Genomic DNA, 23368 nt, shown 5'->3' with positions numbered 1-23368 from the left:
GCATGTTTCACAAACTCACCACCCAAATTTCTTATCACATATTTACCGTTGAAAATTTGTGTAGAGAGATACGGAATGAGGTCTCTGATAATTTAATCAATTTTAGGTTTCCAGTTGCCCACGGAATACTTACTAATGTGTATAAAAAATCATATTTTCGAAAAACAAATCATTATTGTTTGTATAAGAAATGATGCAAATTCGCACAATATTTTCAACTAGAGTTTCCAAATACTGCCGATGATGGTATCTACAGTAGCGATATTTTGCTTGTACTCCTTGGCAACTCTGTTAACGTGTGGATAAGTGAATCGGCGCGCAGAAACTAATGTTTCCCTGGCCGTGCTGAACCTGAGTTAGTTACTCTTCGTGTGAAGGAGTGCGTTAATTTCTTCTGTCAGAGACGAACTTCAAACGTAGAACACGTGCAGTACACGGTGGAGTCAAAAGCAAGAAAACCTGTGGCAGACGCGCCCAGACTTAGTACGTTGTTGTTTTATAGAAAAGGTGTTGCTTAAAAATAACATTTTTTGTTAGTATGGCTGATTATTTGATTTGTGGAGGTACAGGATATGTGCCTGAAGATGGTTTGACTGGAGCTCAGTTGTTTTCAAATGGTGATGGATTAACATACAAGTAAGTTTCTAATGTGTGTCTGTAGACACTAGACTCTAAGATCTAATTTCTATGTGTAAAACCCCTTTCTTAAGAATAAATGTGTTCTACTACGTAAATGGCAAACTACGCATTTGTGTACCGGTATTGTGTGTGTTCCACAGGACCCATTGTTAGTTTTTGCATATCGTGATCGCTATATTATAGATTTTATTGGTAACATGTTCTTCAAGCATGTAATTTATGGAATGGAGTAATTAATGGGAAAGTAAGCAAATGGGTGGTTAAACAAAAAGAGCATTTATTTTATTCCACCTCCACAATAGTTCTTCAAACTCTCCTATTTTACTTATTTTATATAAAACACGATTACGTGGCGCTTTGTTTGTTGTTCGGGTAAATTCACGATACCGATTTTCCCTTGCACTCAGGTAAACATGTTTGAAAACATCGATAATACATGTTCGTGGCAAGGTTCTACAACACAGGTCCCCCTCTCCTTTAGCTGTAATAAAGGGAGAAAACAACGTGCCCTGCGGCTCCAACCCGCCTTCACTCGTTAATGCTCGCTCGGCAATACTGTGTGAATCAAATATTAAACTTCGGTACAGAAAGGATCCAACCTAGGCGAGGGACCTGTGTTCTAGAACCTTCCCCAGGCATTTATTCCGAAGTTGGGCGTCCGCTTTCGTCAAATTTTTTCGCTGTTATCTCCTTTCCACACTTTCTGCGATTTGTTGTTAGGTTCATTAATCCGTGCACTTCACAAACTTTTACAAGATTTTGCTCGTTATCAACGTATTGCTTCACAAATGTTAAAACTGGTAGTTCATTGCCCTTGTACATTCGCCATGTTGATAACATAAATGCTCGTTTCTTTCCCACAATGCAACTGTTCGGTTACCTTGCGCCAAGTAGTTCCCTCCGCTCGCCGTATAGTCCCATGTTTATAACCGCTTGTATATAACAAATAAACAGGTTTTTCGAGACTCTTATATATTATCAAGCACACAAACGATCAAATTATATCCATATCTTTCCTGTAAATTTTAAAAATTTCGCTGGAAACGGACGCCCGACTTTGGAATTTAACCCCTTCCCCATGTGGGTCAAGGTAGAACCAGCTAAGAAGCCAAGCGAGAATTGCATTTTTCCCTTAACAAACTATTTTCTGTTGAAAAGTCTACAGAACTGCACGCATTTCATAAAAGTACAAATTTCAAAGATCGCCCCGTGTTTGTCTCGCTACTTTTTAAGGTTTGTTGCATCGTTGCATTGCACTAGTAACAACTTGCTCTCCCCACACACTCTCAAAAAAAAAGAAAAAAAAAAGTACAATTTTGAAAGACGATGAAGAGTACGAAAGTAATTCCGTGATTTTGTAGTTCACAATTATAGACTAGTTATTAGTATACTAAGTGGAGTATTAAGGTTATTCAGAACGTCCAAACAGTTTGTGTCTAAAACGATAGATGGCGCCACCGTCACCAATGTTAACATATACAACTAATAAAATTAAAACAATCAAATATAAAATAAACAGTTCAAAAATTAAGCAAAAACGGATATAATCTGGTTAATGGACGTTACAAAATCTAGGGAATGGTACGTGTCGATTTCACATATTGTTATTAGTTTCATTGTTAGAGGCCACCATTGTTAACTAAACAATCAACTTTATCTGCCGTACTTTCTACCACAAACTGACCAAACTTTGCACACCCATTTAAGATTGAAATATCTAGGGAATGGTACGTGTGAATTCCACATATTGTTGTTAGTTTCATTGTTAGAGGCCATCATTGTTAAATATACAATCAACTTTATCTGCCACACTTTCTACCACAAACTGACCAAACTTGGCACACCCATCGGATTAGCACAGAGATATCTACTGAATGGTACCAGTCGATTTCACATATTGTTGTTAGTTTCATTGTTCGAGGCCACCATTGTTAAATAAACAATCGTTGGATTTCTCCATTGTTAGATAAACAATCAACTTTATCTGCCATACTTTCTATCACAAACTAACCAAGCTTGGCACACTCATTTACGATTGAGATATCAATGGAATGGTACGTGTCGATTTCACCTATTGTTGTTACTTTCATTGTTAGAGGCCGCCATTGTTAAATGAACAATCAACTTTATCTGCCATACTTCCTACCAGAAACTGGCCAAACCTTGCACACACATTTAAGATTAAAATATCTAGGGAAAGATATGTGTCGTTTTCTCATATTGTTGTTAGTTTCATTGTTGAAGATCACCATTGTTAAATAAACATTCGTTGGATTTATCTATTGTTAAATAAACGATTAACTTTATCTGTCATACTTTCTACCACAAACTAAGCAAACTTTTCACACTCATGAACAATTGAGATATCTATGGAATGGTATGTGTCGATTTCACATATTGTTGTTCTTTCATTGTTGAAGGCCATCATTGTTAAATAAACAATCGTTGGATTTCTAAATTGTTACATAAACAATCAACTTTATCTTACACTCTTTCTACCACAAACTAAGCAAACTTTCCACACTCATTTACGATTGAGATATCTATGGAATGGTATGTGTCGATTTCACATATTGTTGTTCTTTCATTGTTGAAGGCCACCATTGTTAAATAAACAATCGTTGGATTCCTAAATTGTTACATAAACAATCAACTTTATCTTACACTCTTTCTACCACAAATTAATCAAATTTGGCGCACTCATTTACGATTGAGATATCTATGTAATGGTACGTGTCGATTTCACTTATTTTTGTTAGTTTCATTGTTAGAGGCCACCATAGTTAAATAAAAAATCAACTTTATGTGCCACACTTTTTAACAGAAACTGACCAAACTTTGCACACCCATTTAAGATTGAAATATCTAGGGAATGGTATGTGTCGATTTCATATATTGTTGTCAGTTTCATTGTTGAAGGCCACCATTGTTAAATAAACAATCAACTTTAACGACCATACGTTCTACCACAAACTGACCAAACTTTGCACACCCATTTAAAGTTGAAATATCTAGGGAATGCTATGTGTCGATTTCACATATTGTTGTTAGTTTCATTATTGAAGGCCACCGTTGTTAAGTAAACAATCAACTTTATCTGCCGTACTTTCTACCAGAAAGTGAAGAAACTTTGCACACCCATTTAAGATTGAGATATCTTGGGAATGGTACGTGTGGATTCCACATAGTGTTGTTAGTTTCAATGTTGAATTCCACCATTGTTAAATATACAATCAACTTTATCTGCCACACTTTCTACCACCAACTGACCAAACTTGGCATACTCATCGGTTTACAACTGAGATATCTAGGGAATGGTACCTGCCGATTTCAGAAATTGTTGTTAGTTTCATTGTTATAGGCTACCATTGTTAAATAAACAATCAACTTTGCCATACGTTCTACCAGAAACTGACCAAATTTTGCTCACAAATTTAAGTTTTAAATATCTAGGGAATGCTACGTGTCGATTTCATGTATTGTTGTTAGTTTCGTTGCTGAAGACCACCATTGTTAAATACACAATCGATGGATTTCTAAATTGTTAAATAAACAAACAACTTTACCTGCCATACTTTCTGCCACAAACTAACCAAACTTGGCACACTCATTTGCGATTAAGATGTCTATGGAATGGAACGTGTCGATTTCACATATTGTTGTTAGTTTTCTTGTTAGAGGAAACCATTATTAAATAAACAATCATCTTTATCAGCCATCTTTAGCAGAAACTGGCCAGACTCTGCATACCCATTTAAGATTGAAATATCTATGGAATGGTATGTGTCGATTTCACATATTGTTTTTGTTTCATTGTTGAAGATCACCATTGTTAAATAAACAAGTTAAATAACAATCAACTTTATCTTACATACTTTCTACCACAAAATAACCAAACTTTGCACACCCATTTAAGATTGAAATATCTAGGAAATAGTACGTGTTGATTCCACATATTGTTGTTAGTTTCATTGTTGAAGGCCACCATCGTTAAACAAAGAATCAACTTTGCTATATTTTGTACCAGAAACTGACCAAACTTGGCACACCCATCGGATTACCACTGAGTTATCTATGAAATGGTACTTGTCGATTTCAGTTGTTGTTGTTAGTTTCATTGTTAGAAGCCACCATTGTTAAATAAACAATCAACTTTATCTGTCATACTTTCTACCAGAAACTAACGAAACTTTGCTTACCTATTTACGATTGAAATGTCTATGGAATGGTAAATGTCGATTATCAAGGGCTAACAAGCCTTAGTCAAATTGTGTGTAATACGTCATTATGCGTTGGGATCAAATGATAATTATTCGTGATCAAACGAGCTGGCCAAATTCCGATTGAATTTGTTTTCATGGTGGCTGTGGTGGAGGGGCTAACAAGTCATCGGTAAATGTTATTGTTCGGAAAGTGGAATAGTGCAAAAAAATAAACATATTTCATTCAGAACTTTGTTGTGCCTGCTTTGTAACCAGTGTGAATTAGTTGTGTGCCGCCAGATTTCTTTTCATTCTTTTTTTTTTTTTTTTTTTTTTTTGTCTCAGGTGGAGCGGGATGGCCCCCTACAGCGTTCCTAGAATTACACTCGAAAAGCCCACAGTGTTCCTAGAGCTGCACTCTAAAAGCCCCTCCCATATAACTGACCTGTGTTTCACAGCAGACACCTCACATTTGAACTCTGTTGAGATTCTGTGTGTCGGTTGTACGCACAAATTGAGAGTATAAACATGTATTAGGGAATGAGAAGTTCTCGAAATAAATTTGCAAGCTGAATATTTTTTCGCGACATAAGTGAAGAGTAATTGTATATCCTTGAAGAGTACCCTGGAGAGTAAGAAAACTCGTAAGCAAAATAATCATTGAATAAATATCAATGTAATCACAGTAATGTACATATGGCATGTTGTATTTCTACCAGATTGTTAGAGCACTAATTTTCTCATTGTTTGATCTGAGCGGTCTCGCTATCGAATCTCCAGAAGAACATTAAAAAAAAAAGATGTATTTAGGTCTATTCCATTTTAAACAAACGAAATACGTTGCGTAAAAGAACTTTCCATGTTAAAATATTTGATGGGTAGAGTAGTTTGTGTGGGATTTGATTGTTATTGCATGTATCTATTGCATGCTGATTGGGTAGCTGGGAAGGCAGCCAAGATATTCATTCTGACGGTTGCAAGCCCGTGAAAATACAGAGCAACAGTTACTCCAAGGGAGTAGATAATAGATAAAAAAAAAACTACCGTGGGGGAGAGAGCCGAAAAGAGTTTATAGTATGAAATTTTGTCCGCAACTAGGGAAGTTCCGCCAGGAACGCAGGATCACCTAGAGCGCCATAGACGCACGCACTTGCATTACCAACATGTATGAAAGGTTTCTTTCATCATGCATCTTGAAAGAATTTTTTGCCCACACACGTACCAACGTGCTGTCCAACATACTGAAAGTAGTTGGAGAAATGTGGAGGACGAGGAAACGCGTGCTTTTTCTTTCTGCAACTGCACGACCTTGGCATGCGACGGAGGAGAGGCTCACGTGATTTCTTCCGCTGTCGTGATTGGCAGACCTAAATATAAAACAGTCACCTTGCATGAACGAGCCCATACACGGTAAACATGCATGCAGAACGGCAAAAACATCAAACATGTTTTCAGAAGATTTTGAAAACTTTCAACATGAATGAACGAGGCCATACACGATCAACTTGCCTGTGGTTTTATCATTTTTCATACAAGTCGGGCTGTTTCTTCAGGCATGTGTTTACGTGTATGGGCCGCTTATATGGCTCTCATTGTTGAGACACTAAAATTTTTAAATTAATCGTATACGGAATATAAACATTAATAAACTATTTTTATTTATTTACTTATTCCTCGGGGGGTAGTCTATCTCAGAAGATTACGATTAGCATAATTCGATGTTTCAGGGGTGCGCTTCCAATCCACCTCCCAGATGCGGTTTTTGGGTGGGCGAACCGGACCTTGTCCTTAGGTCCACACATTAATTAAAGTATATGTAACACACATGTACGTATGTGTGTGTGTGTGCGTATGATATGTGTATATGTATGTATGCTAAATGTAAAATATTTTTGAACCAATGTTTCCAATCCAAATAATAGAGCCCCACGGCTCCAACTCGCCAAAAACAAATTCCGCCTGTGTCACCTTCTACACATCAGCGGCTATGCCCATAGTATATTCTATGATAACAATTGACTGAATGTGCTTTTCAAGTTTCTAGCTCATTTTCTTGGAAAGATAATGCGTAAGAATCTCTTAGTGTTGCAACGAGACGAGACAGGACTCTTTGAAGCGAGACACGATACAATACGAAACGTTTCGTAAAACGTCTTGTCTCGTGTCTCGAAAAATACAAACACAGTTTCTGAATTTGCTTAAAAATTTATTAACTCGGAATAAATTATTTGCCTTCGAAATGTATACCATCTTTTATTATTTCAAATGATCCAAATGATTCAACGTTTCAAACCCTACAAAGAACAGGGAATACCTAAAGCACTTTTTAAAAATGATTCTTACAAACAGCTTTCACTTCCATTTTTCAATCAATTCAAGTTTAATTATTTTGTGATAGTGCTCCAGATTCAAATACAATGTAAAGCGTTCATTGAGATCAGTGTTTCAGAAGATTTTATTCCGGGGGCTGGTGGAGATATCTACGTATAAAAATCCTTTAATAGAAGTACAAGTATGCGTAGAAGTGGCAATTTTATCAGTAACTAACTATTGTTTCATGGTCTTTCTCGTTCCGAACCAAGACAGAAACGTGTCAGCCTTTCTCGATACTGAGGTTTGAAAAAGAATTTTGATTTGACAATAAAATTTATCTTTTTTTATCCTTTTATGATGTTATTCGAAGATAAACCATTTTTTAAATGGGAAAGTTACATAGGCCTCCTTATTTGTTGAAGTGGCGCCAGGGGTTCTGAAAAAAGGATATCAGAATAAATGGGGAAATCTTGCCTTTCGTCTGTACTGACGGTATTGACAAATGTTCCTATCGAAGTAATTACGGGTTCAGTCGAAACTAAGCAGTCGTTGCTGGAAGATTGCAGTCGTGTTGTGTGTTGTGCTCTGTTAACCAGACTTGGTTAAAAGTTATAATTTTAACCACTTGGTTTAACAGCTCTTTTGTGGGCCTAAGCCTTTCTGGTGTTGCCACGAGACGAGACAGAACCATTCGATACGAGACGAGACGGACACATCTTTTCTAGACGAGACGACACAGCCAGAAGTCTCGTCTTGTCTCGTTTCGTCTCGTGGCAACACTAGACTCTCTAGATATATCAGTGCAAGGTATGACAACGTTCCTCACGGAGCACATGTTAGCTCTCAGCCTCTTTCTTTCACTGATGTTTGTTTACGTAGTAGATTAATATATAGAGAGTAACAAAAGGATGAGATATGCAGATTCTCCTGAAACCACATTAAAATTGTAGCAGTATTTGGAGCTTGTTATAAATGGATTTACCGGGGAACTAAAATAATTCTGGGAACTGATCATACAGCATTGATATAAATAAACATGGAAACAAGTAAATACAAAGAACTGAAATCGTGAATTGTTTTCAAAATACAGAAATCTTGAAGGAATATCTGTTTAGGCGGCTTTAATTGTAAAGGAATTTTGAATAAATTTGCATCCCCTGAATTCTTATACATAAAAAATAGAAATCTTTCTTTTAGCGTACGAATGAGATGCTTTAGTAAATTAGGTTAAGATAATTAAAATGATACTGTCCTTTACAAAATTTAAGGGGAATACCATGAGTCAAACTATAAAGGTCAGTGGTAGCTTTTGTCATTTCTTACGACCACTATACGCACCTTATTGCGAAAAATTTATTCGTATTATAAAACCGATATCATTCAATAAATGTCAAATTTAACAGATCTTGAGAGATGAAATGACAAAAATTGTCATTACCTCTGTTGCATAAGATATTCTAGCTTTGGGACCCATGTTATTATATGACTTTCACGATAAGTGACAAGGAGAATATAAATCCCAAGTTCAAAACGTAAGGAAAGAAACCGGCTGTTTGCGCTTCAAATTATGAAAAATGTACCAAAATGGTTGAAATTATGATTTTGTATTTCTTTACGAGAAAGAAGAATAAAAATAAAAATTGGAGCAATTCTAATTATGTATGTATAAGTCCACTATCTTCTTCAAGTTACTAAACTAACTTCAAGTGTTTCAACCATTTTTGACACATAACTCGAAAACTTTTAGAGATATTAGAGGCAAGAATACATGGTTGATAATGAGCTTTTTAATTATATCACAATACTTTTGAACTTTACCTTATGAGAAATGGCATATTCAAAAATTAATTCAGTACCACCCTAACCTGAATTTTACCAAATGATTAGCGAAAGTGATACGGTGTGCATCGTCCAGGGATTAATTCCCGGTGTGGCACTCAAACATTTCTGTGTTGACCAAATATCGAGATAAAAGTTGGGAAACTAAAAGATAGCGGACTTCAATCTAGACAGCCGGCGACGTTGGGTGTGGTTGTGCTTACTACTAACATAAGCCCGCTGCAGGCTCAGATCACAAGGGACTGTTGCGCCAGGATTATATATATATATATATATATATATATATATATATATATATATATATATATATATATTGGTGTTATTATTTTACCTTACATTCTCTCAGTAGCGTAAGTAAGGATGAATGGGCCTCCCAGCAAAAATGTTAAACGGACCCTCTCTTTCCACATTCATGAGTCACGTAAAATTTACAGAGAACAGTTTTGACTTTCTATGTTCTATCTAGTGAGTCACAACTTACTCATATGCAAAAAATGCACATTATTATTATTATTATATTGTGTTATAGTTTTGGTCTATTCTGCTATACCAACTTCGAGAGTCTACGACATCCGACATTTTTAATGAGGTGTGGTCGTCCCACTTTTTGTTGTTTGGTTCGATGCTGGTTTCACTGTTCTTTTCCCATCTTTGAAATACATAAGCACAGCAGATCGCGAAAACTCGACAAGTCGCGTTGTTTCCGAAACGAAGCTCCCAGCCACTTAGTCACCCTGATATATCGTCGTCCTTCCCCATTCAAGGCACAAGCATCACACTGACTAATCGAGTGAGATTCTTGTCGTGTTTGGCGCGCGGTTGTGTTATGCCTTGTAGCTCTTATCTCAGCCCGATGATTTCGTTCAAAAAGTAGCGAGTGGTCATAATGTTTTCGCTGGTCAGTAAAAGTTTTGTTGGCATTTAATTTACTAAATAATCGCTCAGGTGTTACCGTCTTCATAGGTAAAAATGAGATATAGTTGGAACATCACATAATTTTTAACATCTTAACATTATAAAGTTTAACTTCGAAACTGAAATGGGCCTCTTTCTGTTCTGGGCCTCTCAATGTTGCGGGCCCTGCAGGCCCTTTAGTTGCGCCACATCATTCTCTCTACTCAGAAGGATAGGGACAAATAGAAAAGTCAAAATTCATTTTGTCCATTTTTCATGCATCATACACTTCAGAAAAAAAATCATATAATACTGATATGTAAGAAAATATTAGTATTGTTTGTCTGTTTTCTGTATACAAAGAACCATTTAGGTTCTTTTTATCTCATATTCTGGTAATAATCAAAAAAAGAAAAGAGTTTCATGTGATAAACGTACGAAAGATAATTTGTCAACGCGATGCGAATGACGTTCTCTGCAACCTAATTCCCGTTTTTCGTACAAAAACTCTATTCCTACCTGCAAAAAGAAAAGATTTATGTTACTCATCAATGGTTGAGGTTTTGCCCTGCGGCTGAACAACACGGCTTGTATAAATAAACTCTGACTGACTGCAGGTGCACGAAAAAAAAAAAAAAAAAACGGTTGGATTCCTCTCCCCGCCCACTTCAAGTGTGGATATCCTGGACACATTCAAACTGAGCGGTACGATCTTTCAGTTCTTCCCAGTAGATGTGCCAGCAGTGATTGCTAAATGAAAAAGTGAGCATCTGGTGGCGAAAAGGCGAAGTGCTCGGACAAGGGGGTGGGCACAGTAACCTTTGGGCAAGGTTCTAGATTACTGGTCCCCCTTCCCATTAAGCAGTAATGAAGACAGAAAACATATCCTGCGGGGCTTTAACCCGCCTTCATTCGGTAACGCTCGCTCGGCAATATTATGTAAATTAAATGTACAAACTTTAGTACAGAGAGAAACCAACCCAGCTACTAACCTACATGAGGGACCAGTAATCTAGAACCTTCCCGTATTAATGCTATTGCAATTTGTGTTAGCATATAGGGTTGTCCTCTCTCCGTAATTGTATTTTGGATGTCTTGTATTCTACACTTGCTTGAAGTTGTACTTGGTTTTAGGTATATTTAGGCTTAGTGAAGCCGTGTACAACTTTCGAAACTTGTCTGCAGGATTCGAAAATTATGCAGACAAGTTCCTCGTGCTATTTTGTTCTTTTTCTTGCGTTTTATTGTTTCTATGTGAAATTCAGTCTTGACAGTTTCTCAAAGACTTTTCTCGTTATTATCTTGGTTCCATCTATTTTATTGAAAAAAGTTTTTTTTTTTTTTGTTTAAATATTTTGCTCTATGTATTTATATCACATATGGACAGAAATAAGTTTATTTCACCTTGGTGTTATTATCCAACAACCGGGTTATGCTGGAAGGGGTCACATAAAAGCTTAAAGCGGAGTTCAAATCGTTTCTCGACTTACATCAGAAACAAATTGTCCTCCTTTTGAACTCTAAACCGGGACTAATTGACCACAATTGCGATACGTCTGCCGACTGACTCACGAAGGACTCCTGATACTTTGTACTGATCTTTACATACTTTTAAAATAATTGTCTAAACAGTTGCACAAGTGAAACCACTATACAGAATTACATATGGACAATACTAAAGAGTACAGACGAACTAATTAAGTCGAAGTTAATTCACTACGACTTTTATTAGTTAAAGGAATACGACTACTTAATTTGCATATCAGTAAGAAAAGTAAATAAAGATAAGAATTATTTGAGTCCACTTGGGCTCTGACCCATTTATACATCAAATAGATACCAAAGATACTTTTGGTTTCAGTAGATACCTCTCGTGGGGTTTGTATGACCCCCTCCCCCCAAAAAAGGTACGGTCTTTCGGTGTATTTTATCAATAGTAAACATCATTAAAACGAAACAGTTTTTAAATTTTTCTTTGATTGCAATTGCATAACAATAATAACAAACTATAAAAGATTACGAAAGAAACATTCATAAACTTAAAAAAAAAAAAAAAAAAAGAAAGAAAAGTTGCTTTTGTAGTATAATCTCTTTGAGTAATGAATGGGGAATTTAGGCCTGTGTATAATACGAACAATATGCGGGAGTTACACGCGATACCACAAATGTGTTTTCATTGAGATTTTACGAACACTTACTTTTCCAATTATTTTTCGTTTTTTTGGTTTAAACCAATTGGGTTTTTGGAGAAAAAAAATAACAGCTGTTTAAACCAGCCAATCAATCAATTCGTAATACTTCTCCCACTCATCCATTGAGAATGTTTTGGTTGGCTTTAATCTGGTGGTTTTACGACTTAGCCATCTGTGTTTTATGTATTTTGATTGTTTAGTGCTTAGGCCTAGATGGTGTATAATCTAAGTTTTGTGTGATCGCACTGGTAGGAAGCAGTCTGTACGTCGTTGAAGTTGCTAAGAGGTTTTTGCCTTTCGCATTTGGAACATTGTGTTTTGATTATTTGTGAACTAAATATCTTACTTCTATCATGCATGTCTAGGAATGAAATCGACGAACGTGCAAGTAGGATATATTAGGGAAGGTTCTAGAACACAGGCGCCCCTCCATGTAGGTTTGTAGCCATGTTGGTTCTTTTCTGTAGCAGAGTTTAATAATTAATTCACATAGTATTACCGAGCGAGCATTAGCGAATGAAGGCGGGTTAGAGCCCCGCTGGGCACGTTGTTTTTCTTTATTACAGCTAAATGGGTAGGGGGAACTAGAACCTTACCTAGATATTACACCATGCCATATTACGCCTGTGCATTAGAGTTGTTTGCTTCGCGACTCGGTCAGTCCCGGAGTCACACTGGTACTTTTAGTGTGACTTACAAAAATAAATTATACAATTCTGGGATGATTTGGAGCACGTACTTCGCAACATCCGCTATCCTCTCAAAGGTTTATCCTTTAACATAATTATTAGTACTGGTAGTGTTATTGACACAACTCACTTGGTGTTGCAAGCTAAATAGATTGATATATTCATTTAGCGATATTTGTAATAATTTAATTTACAGTACCCGTAGTTTAAAACGTATCAGTAAATCCAAAGACTATTACAGGATATATCCATTTTCTGGATGTAAATCCTGGGAGAATCTTTATTCGTACCTAGTTCACAGTCTGAACCGACGACGTCCGAATTGGTTGGAAGGTTTTTAGAGTTCGACATTGGGAAATATGTCAACACAAGCCATTTCACAAGTAATTTTTAAGGAGTTTTATTTTCAGGAATAGCTTTAAATATTAGCCTTGAGAGTCAATCGGGCTAAACTTCCACAGATGGCGGCTTCGGATTGGACGTGCAAAGTTCTAGATTACTGGTTCCCCTTTCTGTACCAAGGTTTATTATTTAAGTTATAGTATTGCCGGGCGGGCGTTAGCGAGTGAAGGTGGGTTAGAGCCCCGCAAGGCACGTTGTTTTGTTCTTGTACTTTGGGGCCGCCAGAAAGTTAACCCGTCAAATCGTTCCGAGAGGAAAAACATATCGAAAACTTTCAAATGGTAACCAACAATTTTGGCCAAGATATAGAGAATTTAAGGTTAGAAATCTAATTCACTGATGGAGATTCATCAACTAATAGTAGTAGAAAACAGTCATTTCCGGTTGTAACGGCGAGGGGAAACTGTAATAGATGGCAAAAAGCTACGCATGCTAGCAACTGAGCGTCTCAAGAATGATTTCATTTTCATGCTTAAATCTATTAAACAGGAAGTGATCAGACATCCACTAGAACTTCCGGTTTCGGTACTGATCTATAAAAGAGCAAAAACAATAAGAAATTTCGAGAAGTGTTCTCTTTGCCCTTGAGTCAAACAGGATGTTATAGAAATCAACCATTGGTTTTCACGTTGATCGCTCTAGAGTGAAAACGGTAATATAGTGAGAAGCGATTTTCTGCATCAATTAAGGCGTCATAAGAATATATTCCATCTCCATTGTAATCTCTACGAAAACCAGAAGCTGTGTAAATCTACATCACTTCCGGTTTCGATATTGAGAAAATGCTATACAAACTAACTTTCACATGTTGTACATGTGACGCCGCTGCTTGTATATTTACTCTGAACATCTCAAGAAGTACGTGATGAATCGCCATCAATTTTGGCCAGGATACGGAGGGTCCAGTTTGTTAATGGAAGTAGTAGAAATCAACCATTGTCGGTTTTCATGTTGAGCACTAAAGAGCAAAACCGGTAATAGCGTGGAATAGTCTCCTGCAATCGATTGAGCGTCCTAAGGATACAATTTATCATCCTTAATCCGTGTCGAGTTCTAGTAAAAACCTATAATCATGACTGGCCTATACCAATGGTTCCCAAGCTGGGAAGAGAAGTGTGAAGGGGGCGCAAGCTACTGACAGAAATGAACCGTTAGATTATGAACGAATCACTATTTTCAATTTAGCTTTAGCAAACTTTACGGACGCTATGTTTCACTACTAAATACTGCTTGCTTTCTGCGTTGCTCGTAAGGCGTGTTATACACTACGAGATCAATCCTAGGAAATATCTTAGGATTTATATTCGGAAAAATGTTATGACATATCTTGTAGGAAATCCTACCCTTTTTGTGCCATACACGTGAAGAGTTTTCCTGTATGACCGAATGACGTTTATCAACATTGTGAAATAGTTCTATTTAATAAAAGTACAAAATAGAAGAATTACTATGCTAACCATACTGCACATCCCACTGATATTAATACAAGGCGTTATATTGTTAAATTGGATACCTCTAAAAAGAAAAACATAAATGTCAGAAGGGTGCTGGTATACTTTTGGTGTACCACATTTTAGAAGATTTACAAATAAAATTTAATACTTTGCATGAAAAGACGTAGTTACAAGGATCAAATTTCTGCAAACAACAGAATTAAATGTAAAGTAATACTGCTGTATTTTATGCTTACAATTGTAGGGTTACTAGTCTGAAATCATTATAAATGTTTTGACGACGGTTAAAATAGGTGAGAGACAATGTTTAGCAGAAAGGGTCCTGCTAATTTTTCTAAGACATGTTACAATTTCGGTAGTTTCTATTTACATTAGTTTAGTTTAGGCTGCTTCAGGTTAGTTACGGTTATGTTACGTTAGATTATATTAGTATATGACTCCAGCCAATTTTCAAAATGTGATAGAATTTCGCTTACTTCTATTAATGTTAGGTTAGTTTTAGTTCATTTCATTAGGTTAGGTTAGCAGGGAATTCGTGTTACTATTCGGTTCAAAATCTCTTGTTGTCGCGAATCCTGTCGAGAAATTTGAAGCTTAAAATATACAAAATGGTAAGCATGCCTGTTGTTTTGTATGGCTGCGAAACATGGTCACTTACTCGAAGGGAAGAACATAGACTGAAAGTGTTTGAGAACAAGATCCTGAGACGAATATTCGGACCCAATAGGAACGGGAATGGGGAATGGCGGAAACTTCATAACGAGGAACTACATAATTTATATGGTTTACCCAACACTGTTAGGGTCGTTAAGTCTAGGAGGCTTAGGTGGGCGGGTCATGTAGCTAGAATGGAAGAAAGTAGAAACGCTTTCAAAGTCTTGACAGGAAGACCAATCGGAAAACGACCATTAGGAAGACCTAGGCGCAGATGGGAGGACAATATTAAGATGGATCTCGCAGAGATTGGAATACAAAGTAGAAACTGGATGCAGTTAGCTAAGGGTAGAAGTCAGTGGAGAGCTTTTGTGAACGCGGCATTGAACCTCCGGGGCCATAGAGTTAGTTTTAGTTAGGTTAGGTTGTGTTAGGTCTAAGTACTTGCATCTTCCATTTCTCCTGTAAATTTTGTATGTTTTGCCTACTTTTGGACCACTTCTGCGAAACATTTACCTAAGTGATTGCATATGAAAGATGACCGGTGGTACTATTTTCCACCGCCGGTTTATTTCTGTACAGTTTAGAGAAGCAATAGTTTATGTTTACAAGTGGAGCGCTACTACCACGATACCATGACAATTGCTATTCAAACTCGTATCATTGCCGAAACTCACTCGTTTTCACTACATTCACTGACGCGCCTGCTTCCTTCGCTCGCAACCCCTGACTGACGCTCAGGCCCTGACTTCGCCCTGCTTGACTCGGTTAGATAGCATTCGTACTTTCCAGAGGCCACCTAGCACAGCTTGGTTTGCGTTTTTTGCACCATAGTTTTTATACTATATATCCGGACCTCGTATTTGTACGCAAATCGTAAAAGAATTGTAGTTTATCAACAATTGCTTTTGATGGTCCCCTTGAGAGATTTTATCTGTCCTATGTGAATAACTTTCTGTCGGTGAACGCAAATCATTTAGGAAACAGTGAAAAATTATAGTTTTTCAACAATTATTTCGAATGGTACACCTAAAGTAAACCTGCACGATGAGAAGATACCTCATCAGTTGTGTTTTCACTTGTTTTGTTTTCACTTTCTCTCACCTGATGTCGCTTAAATCGAAGTCTTTCGAATTTTCTTTCCGAAATAGAGCGTGGTCTAAACAAGAGAAATCTCATAGGATCGTTCAGAACACAGGAAATGACGTGCGATCTGATGCCATACACGTTGAGATTTTGACTCTAGAATCGTAAGAAATTTCCTAAAGTGTATAGCACGCCTAACTCTTTACTTTCAGAAATAGCATTAACTTGTTTATTGTTGAAAGGGTTGTCGTTGTTGGAAATATTGAAGAAAGAAAAAAAACAAGATATCTATTTTTAGGTACTAAAGTATTTTCTTCGTGATTCGATTAAAAAAGAACCAATAGAGCTTATTACTTAGTTTTTTCTTTTTTTTCCCCAAGTCTAGAAGCATTGTAGGACACGTTATGGTTTCACGCCTTTTCGTCAAGACATGGAAGATGATGCCCCGATGATGACGTCATAACTTTTAAAAAAAAATTGTTAGCTTTTTTTTGGGGGGGGGGCTGCCTTTTCACCTAGAAGATTGAAATTTTGCACGCACATTCATTCCACCAAGTAATGTTTATGATTTTTTTTTTCAGATCGCTGCGTTAACACATGGGGGAAGGGACCCAGAGGGACAAAAAGGTTTAAAGAATGGACTTTTTTTTTTTTAAGCAAATAATCCATTTTTTCGCGATTTTCACGCCTTTGATACATGGAGACATGTGAATGGTGCCGCTTGAAAGGCGGTTCTATTCTGAAGAGAACGATGTACGAACCATAATCCTAGGATAAGTAGGAATGTCTCCAGAAGTTTTTATCTGAGGTCCTGTTTTATACGGTCATCTTGAGTATTGTGGGGTGTATTATTTTTTTGGCGATCTCACTTTTGTACCTAGAAGACTGAAATTTTGCACAAGCATTCAGTTCACCAAGTGGTGTTTGAGATTTTCTCAGGTCTCTGCTTAACACAGGGGGGTCCAGAGAGGCAAGAAGTTTAAAAAGGGATATTTTAACCAACAAAAAATCCTTTTCTTTGCGATTTTTCCGCCTCAGATACATAATGGAGACATGTGAATGACAGTTTGAGAGGTAGTTCTGTTCTAAAGAGAATGATGGGCGAACCAATGTTCTAGGGTAAATAGGATGTCTCAGGAAATTTTTACCTGAAATCCTGAAGAAAAAATATTTAGTTAGGACTACTTTTATTATTTTATGGCAGTCTACTTTTGCACCTAGAAGATCGAAATTTTGCACAAACATTCACCCTACCAAGTAGTATATGTCAGATTTTTTCAGATTTCTGCGTTAACACAGGGGAGGGGGATCCATAGGGGCAAAAAGTGTTAAAAGGGGATAATTTAACCAACATAATCCCTTTCTTCTCAATTTTTCCGCCTCAGGTACACGATGGAGATATGTGAATGGTACAGTTTGACAGGTAGTTCTATTCTGAAGAGAATGATGGGTAATCCATGATCCAAGCATAAAAGGAATGACTCAGGAATTTTGTTTTACCTGAGATTAGGGTCTTTTGCGGTAATCTGGGGCATTGTGGAGATTATTGATAAATATTTTTCACGCCCTTGCTATTCAAGACAGAAGCTTAAAATTTTGTACACACATTTAGTACACCCCTCAGTATTTTTCAGGTGATTTTCAAGTCTCTGCGTTAACACAGGGAGGGGGGGTCCAGAGGGGCTCAAAATTAAAAAATAAAGTATTTGCAGAGAAAATTTCCGATTTCTCTCAAAATTTCTCGCCTCAGGGACATGGTAGGGGAATGTAAATGATGCCATTTGAAAGGCTGTTCTGTTGTGAAAAAAGAGGTGTGAACTGTGGTCCTACGGTAAATAGGGATGATGCTGTAGCCGCTTTACTTAGTCTATAATTTACCTTAAAAAAAAGGCGGAATTTAAAAGGGTTAACTCTTCCAAGACTGGAAGTGGTAAAAATCCACTTCAACTTCCGGTTTCAATATTGATAAACATAGATGAAAAACGGTTAATAGATAGCGAGAAGCGCTTTTCCGGAATCGATTTAATGTTGTAAAGATAGAAACCACCACTGAATTTTCTGTTCAAACAGGAAGAGACTGAAATCAATCACTTCCGGTTTTAATATTGGCCGATATAGAGTAGAACTAATAAATCCCGAGAAAGTGTTTTCTGCGATGAAAGAGTATATTCCAATGTATTCGCTATACTAAAATTGGAAATGATAGAAGTCTGCTACAAATTCCAATTTCAGTGTTTAGGAAATACCACGCGATGCTAACCACTCTTTCACGTGCACACATGACACTGCTACTTGCTTCTAAATAATTTCGCTGAGAGATTTCAATATTTAATTTCGGAACTGATTAGCGCCTTGTGTAGGTCTGTAATTCCGTATTCCAAATGATGGACTAGAATAGTAAACATTAGCACAAAGCTGCGCTACGTTCTTTTCGTCTTGCAGACTATTAAAATCATTTTACACTTAATAATACACATTTTTGGTGATCAGAGACATGGCAATGAATATCGGCACAGAAGGTGCGTACTCAATCCAGTTTTTATTATATATATATATATATATATATATATATATATATATATATATATATAAAGAAAGGAGGTAATCACTGCTGTAGGCATTAGCAGATTTAGACAGGAGTAATCGTAGGTGGTTTATGGAGTTGGCAATCCCGTGTGGGTGTCAAAGCCAAAATCTAGCAAGTTCTACGAAACCACTGCAGAGTGAGCAGAATATATCTTGTATTTTGGAGTTCCGAATCATGCCAGCATGAAATCTCGTCCCACTTTCCAACAAATTGTAAGCTTATGATGTTGAATTACTGGAGTTTTAACTTTTTCATCTATAATTTAAAGGAACGCTATGCAGCATTCAGAATCACGCGACGCATATTTTCCTCATGAACTGTTATTGCTGTTACACTTAGTCATGATAATAAAAATGAGCTGCACTTCCTCTTGCAGCCATTTCTACTCAACGTTCTTAGGCATAAGGTCAAATAAAAGAATGACGCATACTGCACGGAAGTATAGCACAATTATCCAGCATGAATCACTTCAGATGTAAGATGTCGAATTCTTTCTTGCAGTTAACAATAAACGGAAAGAAAAGTGATCGTATTACATGTTACAGAACTGCATTCCAGTTTGTTTTTTAACTTAGTTTTGTTTGTGGCGTATTTTGAGTTCAGTGAAACATCTATGGTTTCACTCACTCAGCTAGCATACACAAATATGCTGCATATGAAATATAGATGAATTTTGAAAAAGAGCTTTTATGTTCTCTCTTTCTATTGTCTTGGTGTCTAATCTGTCTTTCGAAACTAAAAGCGCTAATGTCATATTGTCTTCAGAGGCGAAATCGGTACCCTCGATTTACGTAACGTTGTTAATATTACGATTTGCCTGTCACTAGTATCGTTGGGAATTTATTTTCGGACAGCTTTGACAAAAGGTTGTTCGAGATGGGTTAGTTTACTTTTCGGCTTTCTCCCCCTCTCTCTCTTTCTTTCTTTTATATATATATATATATATATATATATATATATATAAAGATATGAAGATATCTGTGACTGTCTGTCTTTATATAGGGTTGTCATATTTCTCCAGTGTAAATACAGGGCGCATATTGTCAGAATAATAAAATAAAATAAAACTGAACACATTTTAAAACATGCTCCATCGTAAGTTATGTTTTCTGCAGTACATTTAATTATTTGAGCATTTTCATTACTAAACAAAGTTTGGGAGAGGTTCGAATTAAGTTTTCTCTGAAATTGTGTAGCCGATAAATCAATCTTAAATTAATGGAATTCGCTAATCATACTGTATTCAAGTGGTCCGTAATTTGAATCCCAGTCGGGCACAGTGGTTCGAACCTCGTGATGTGGTAAATTCTCTCTGCTAAAAGATGTGAACGTCAATACATTATGAAGATAACATGATAGGTATGTCAGTTTGCTTCGTTTCTTGCAGAAACTTTACTGACGGCTTTGTTGTGATGAGAATTGGTATTCGATTCGGAGGCTAACTTTACGTGAATGAAATGTTTTTGTCATTCTCACAGAATCTATAAGAAACTTATACATTCGAGAGATTTCCCTCTCAAACATGTTTATTTATACATTTATTTATTAAATACTTCAGTACATCGAAATACTTGTTTGGGAGAGGGGGGGCTATGAATGCTTTAAAGAAAAGCTATGCTTTTTGCGTTTTTGTCTACTAACCCACTTCAATTAGGTTGTTTACAGTATTATCGAATTCAAGGAACGGATGGACTAAATTACAATTCTGTGAATTAGTTTCTTAGCATTCCAATACAAAGATCAACCAAACTATCACCCTTTCTGATTACCCACAGCTAAGAACATACCAATATATTTTCCATAAAACGCTCATGTTAACTTTGTTGTTGGTTTGGAGGCGTAAGGAAGATAGAAAGGGAGGCAAAATGTAAACTGACAGCTTGAGTTATATTTATTTTTTATTTTATTTTATTTTATTTCTTTTACAGAAGTCTGAAAATAAGCGAAGTGGTGCATTTGTGTGGTTGTCATAAATTTTCTTCATAGCTTTTGTCTCTCCTAAAATTAAATATTGCTTACCGATGTGGAACATGGGCTGTGCTTCAAACTTATCCCGTTCTGATTCTGTTCTCAATTTTTACGTTATCATTGTGAAACAGTTCTTTCGGTGCGTAGTCTTAGTAAAACACAGCTCAGAAACGGACTTACCATTCGAACTCCAAATACTCGATGCACGGTGGCAAGCCTACTGTTTCTCCATAAAATTATCAGTGGGAAAGTTAACTCCGATTTAATGGTTTCTGTTCTCAGCTTTAGTGTACCTTCTAGTCTTACTCATTTATACGTTAGTCATATGTAACAACCAGACTATCAGTTACACAATGTTCCTTATATTTCAGGTTGGCATTACTGTATAACAGTTTATCGTCAGATATTGATATTTCGACTCTCAGAATAATTTTAGAAACAAACTAAAGTTTCTGTGAATGTTGTACATATATATATAATTTTTATTTTATTTTGTATATATTATTTTAGTTTTATTATATAGTTACTTTGTTACATTGTTTCAGGGTAAAATGAACCTAGATCTGTATCTAAAATATTTGTAGATAAATGAATAAATACATATTCTACCTTTCAACGATTAGTTTCGGTAAAAATAACTAGAAGTCAAATGAGGTTCTGAAACTGTTCATGAATTTTAATCATAAGCAAAAGAATAATATAAAAATACATACTGAGTATAGGAGTTCGATGATCTTAGGTATAAAGCCTGAACTTTTTTTTAAATATAAAATAGCATATTTATAATCATGACTGGCCTATACCAATGGTTCCCAAGCTGGGAAGGGAAGTGTGAAGGGGGCGCAAGCTACTGACAGAAATTGACCGTTAGATTATGAATAAATCACTATTTTCAATTTAGCTTTAGCAAACTTTACGGACGCTATGTTTCACTACAAAATACTGCTTGTTTTCTGCGTTGCTCGTAACTCTTTACTTTCAGAAATAGCATTAACTTGTTTATTGTTGAAAGCGTTGTCGTTGTTGGAAATATTGAAACACACACACACACACAAAAGTACATTAAATAGTCTATAACTGATTTACAAGAAGCCAAGAATGTATACTTAGTTACCCTGTTTCGTACAGTTATTTAACTTAACAATACTATATTACGAATGTTATAACAAAGAAGCGTTAAATACAGTGTTTAACCAATGAGCTGGAAAGGGGAGGGGAGTCGTGAAGTGTTGAAGTGTTTACGAAGAGGACGCCAGTTAAACAAAATTGGGAACCACTGACCTATACAATATCAGAAGATCATATAAAGTACATTTGTTTCATCTTGTGCGATACGTTGAAAAGTACTTCATACTTAATTTGTAGATTTTAAGTTATGTGATTACAAGTCTACAAACGCTTCTTTTTCTTTCTTTTAGTGACTTCATTATATTGCCTGGATTTATTGACTTCACCGCGGAAGAAGTGGTGAGTATTTCTTTTATTCTAGACTGTTATGTTATTGGTATACAAGATTATTACAGATCAAATAGGCATTTTATATATAGTATACAGAATTAAATATAGTATGGCATACATCTAGTATTCTACATGATTTCGTGACAACTTAGTTCGCGGTAGATGATAATTATATCGAAGCCTTTGTCAATCGGTTCAACAGTTTTCCACACGATTTCATGACAAACCAGATACTTTTCATTTTTATATAAGTTTGGCCTGTCTCTGATTATCTACAACCAACTAACTGTTTTTTTCTCTGACGTATGAATTTAAGTTCTTCTTTCAAAGCATAAAATTTTAAATCCTTTTGACGCTCCTCAGGCTTCTTTATTTCTATACATGATTTTCTTTTATTTTTATTTTTTTTTTCTGAGTCGTCTTTGAGGTGTTCATAGCTTCTCTGGGTAGCTAAGAGAATTTTCTCACGTTCAAGATTAATATGAACTATGATGTAGCTAGTTGTAAAGTTATGTGGAAATATACATAAAATCATTGACTTACGTAGTCGTTTCGGGGTTCTGCGTAATTTGAACTATTATTATAAACTAAAACTTTTCAATATGTATGGGGGGGGGGGGGGGAATCGAAAGAAGCACTTTGGGACTCTTCATAGAGATTGTTCAATAATACTTAAACACACGGTTATTAGACGTGGGGTTGAAATGAATAATATGATAGATATTGAAGGAATAGTTCTTGATTCAAGCGTAACAGTATCGAGTATAAGGAGGTAGTAATTAACTATTGTTTAAAGAAGTTAAGTCTGGTGCTGAAACTATGGCATACTAAGAGGAACTGTAGAAACGACCGATTTGATTTTGAGATAAGGTCACTTGGTTAACGTGTTTGATATGTGTGTGCGTGGTTCCGGGGATTAAAAAAAAAAAAAAAAAAATGATTCAGATCTCGTTTGAAGCGGAAGTTCCCGTCTTATTACAACGGTATGTTG

At 36.2% G+C, this 23368-nt stretch overlaps 1 protein-coding gene across 1 annotated transcript in view; it reads left to right on the top strand.

Moving 5' to 3' along the window:
• Nucleotides 1-313: 313 nt before the first annotated feature.
• The window catches only part of ras (Inosine-5'-monophosphate dehydrogenase ras), a 67292-nt gene continuing 44237 nt past the window's right edge, over nucleotides 314-23368 (top strand). Inside the window, exons 1-2 of the mRNA XM_081760863.1 lie at nucleotides 314-636; nucleotides 22338-22386. Of these exons, the coding sequence (XP_081616989.1) occupies nucleotides 539-636; nucleotides 22338-22386 (147 nt within the window). The 5' untranslated portion in view covers nucleotides 314-538. The remainder of the gene's footprint in view (nucleotides 637-22337; nucleotides 22387-23368) is intronic.

The sequence above is a fragment of the Thermobia domestica genome, chromosome 6 (genome assembly GCF_964235325.1).
Source record: "Thermobia domestica chromosome 6, izTheDome1.hap1.1, whole genome shotgun sequence".
NCBI classification, from domain to species: Eukaryota; Metazoa; Arthropoda; class Insecta; order Zygentoma; family Lepismatidae; genus Thermobia; species Thermobia domestica.
The sequence above is the reverse complement of the archived record's forward strand: the minus strand, read 5'-3'. Positions and strand labels throughout refer to the sequence as shown.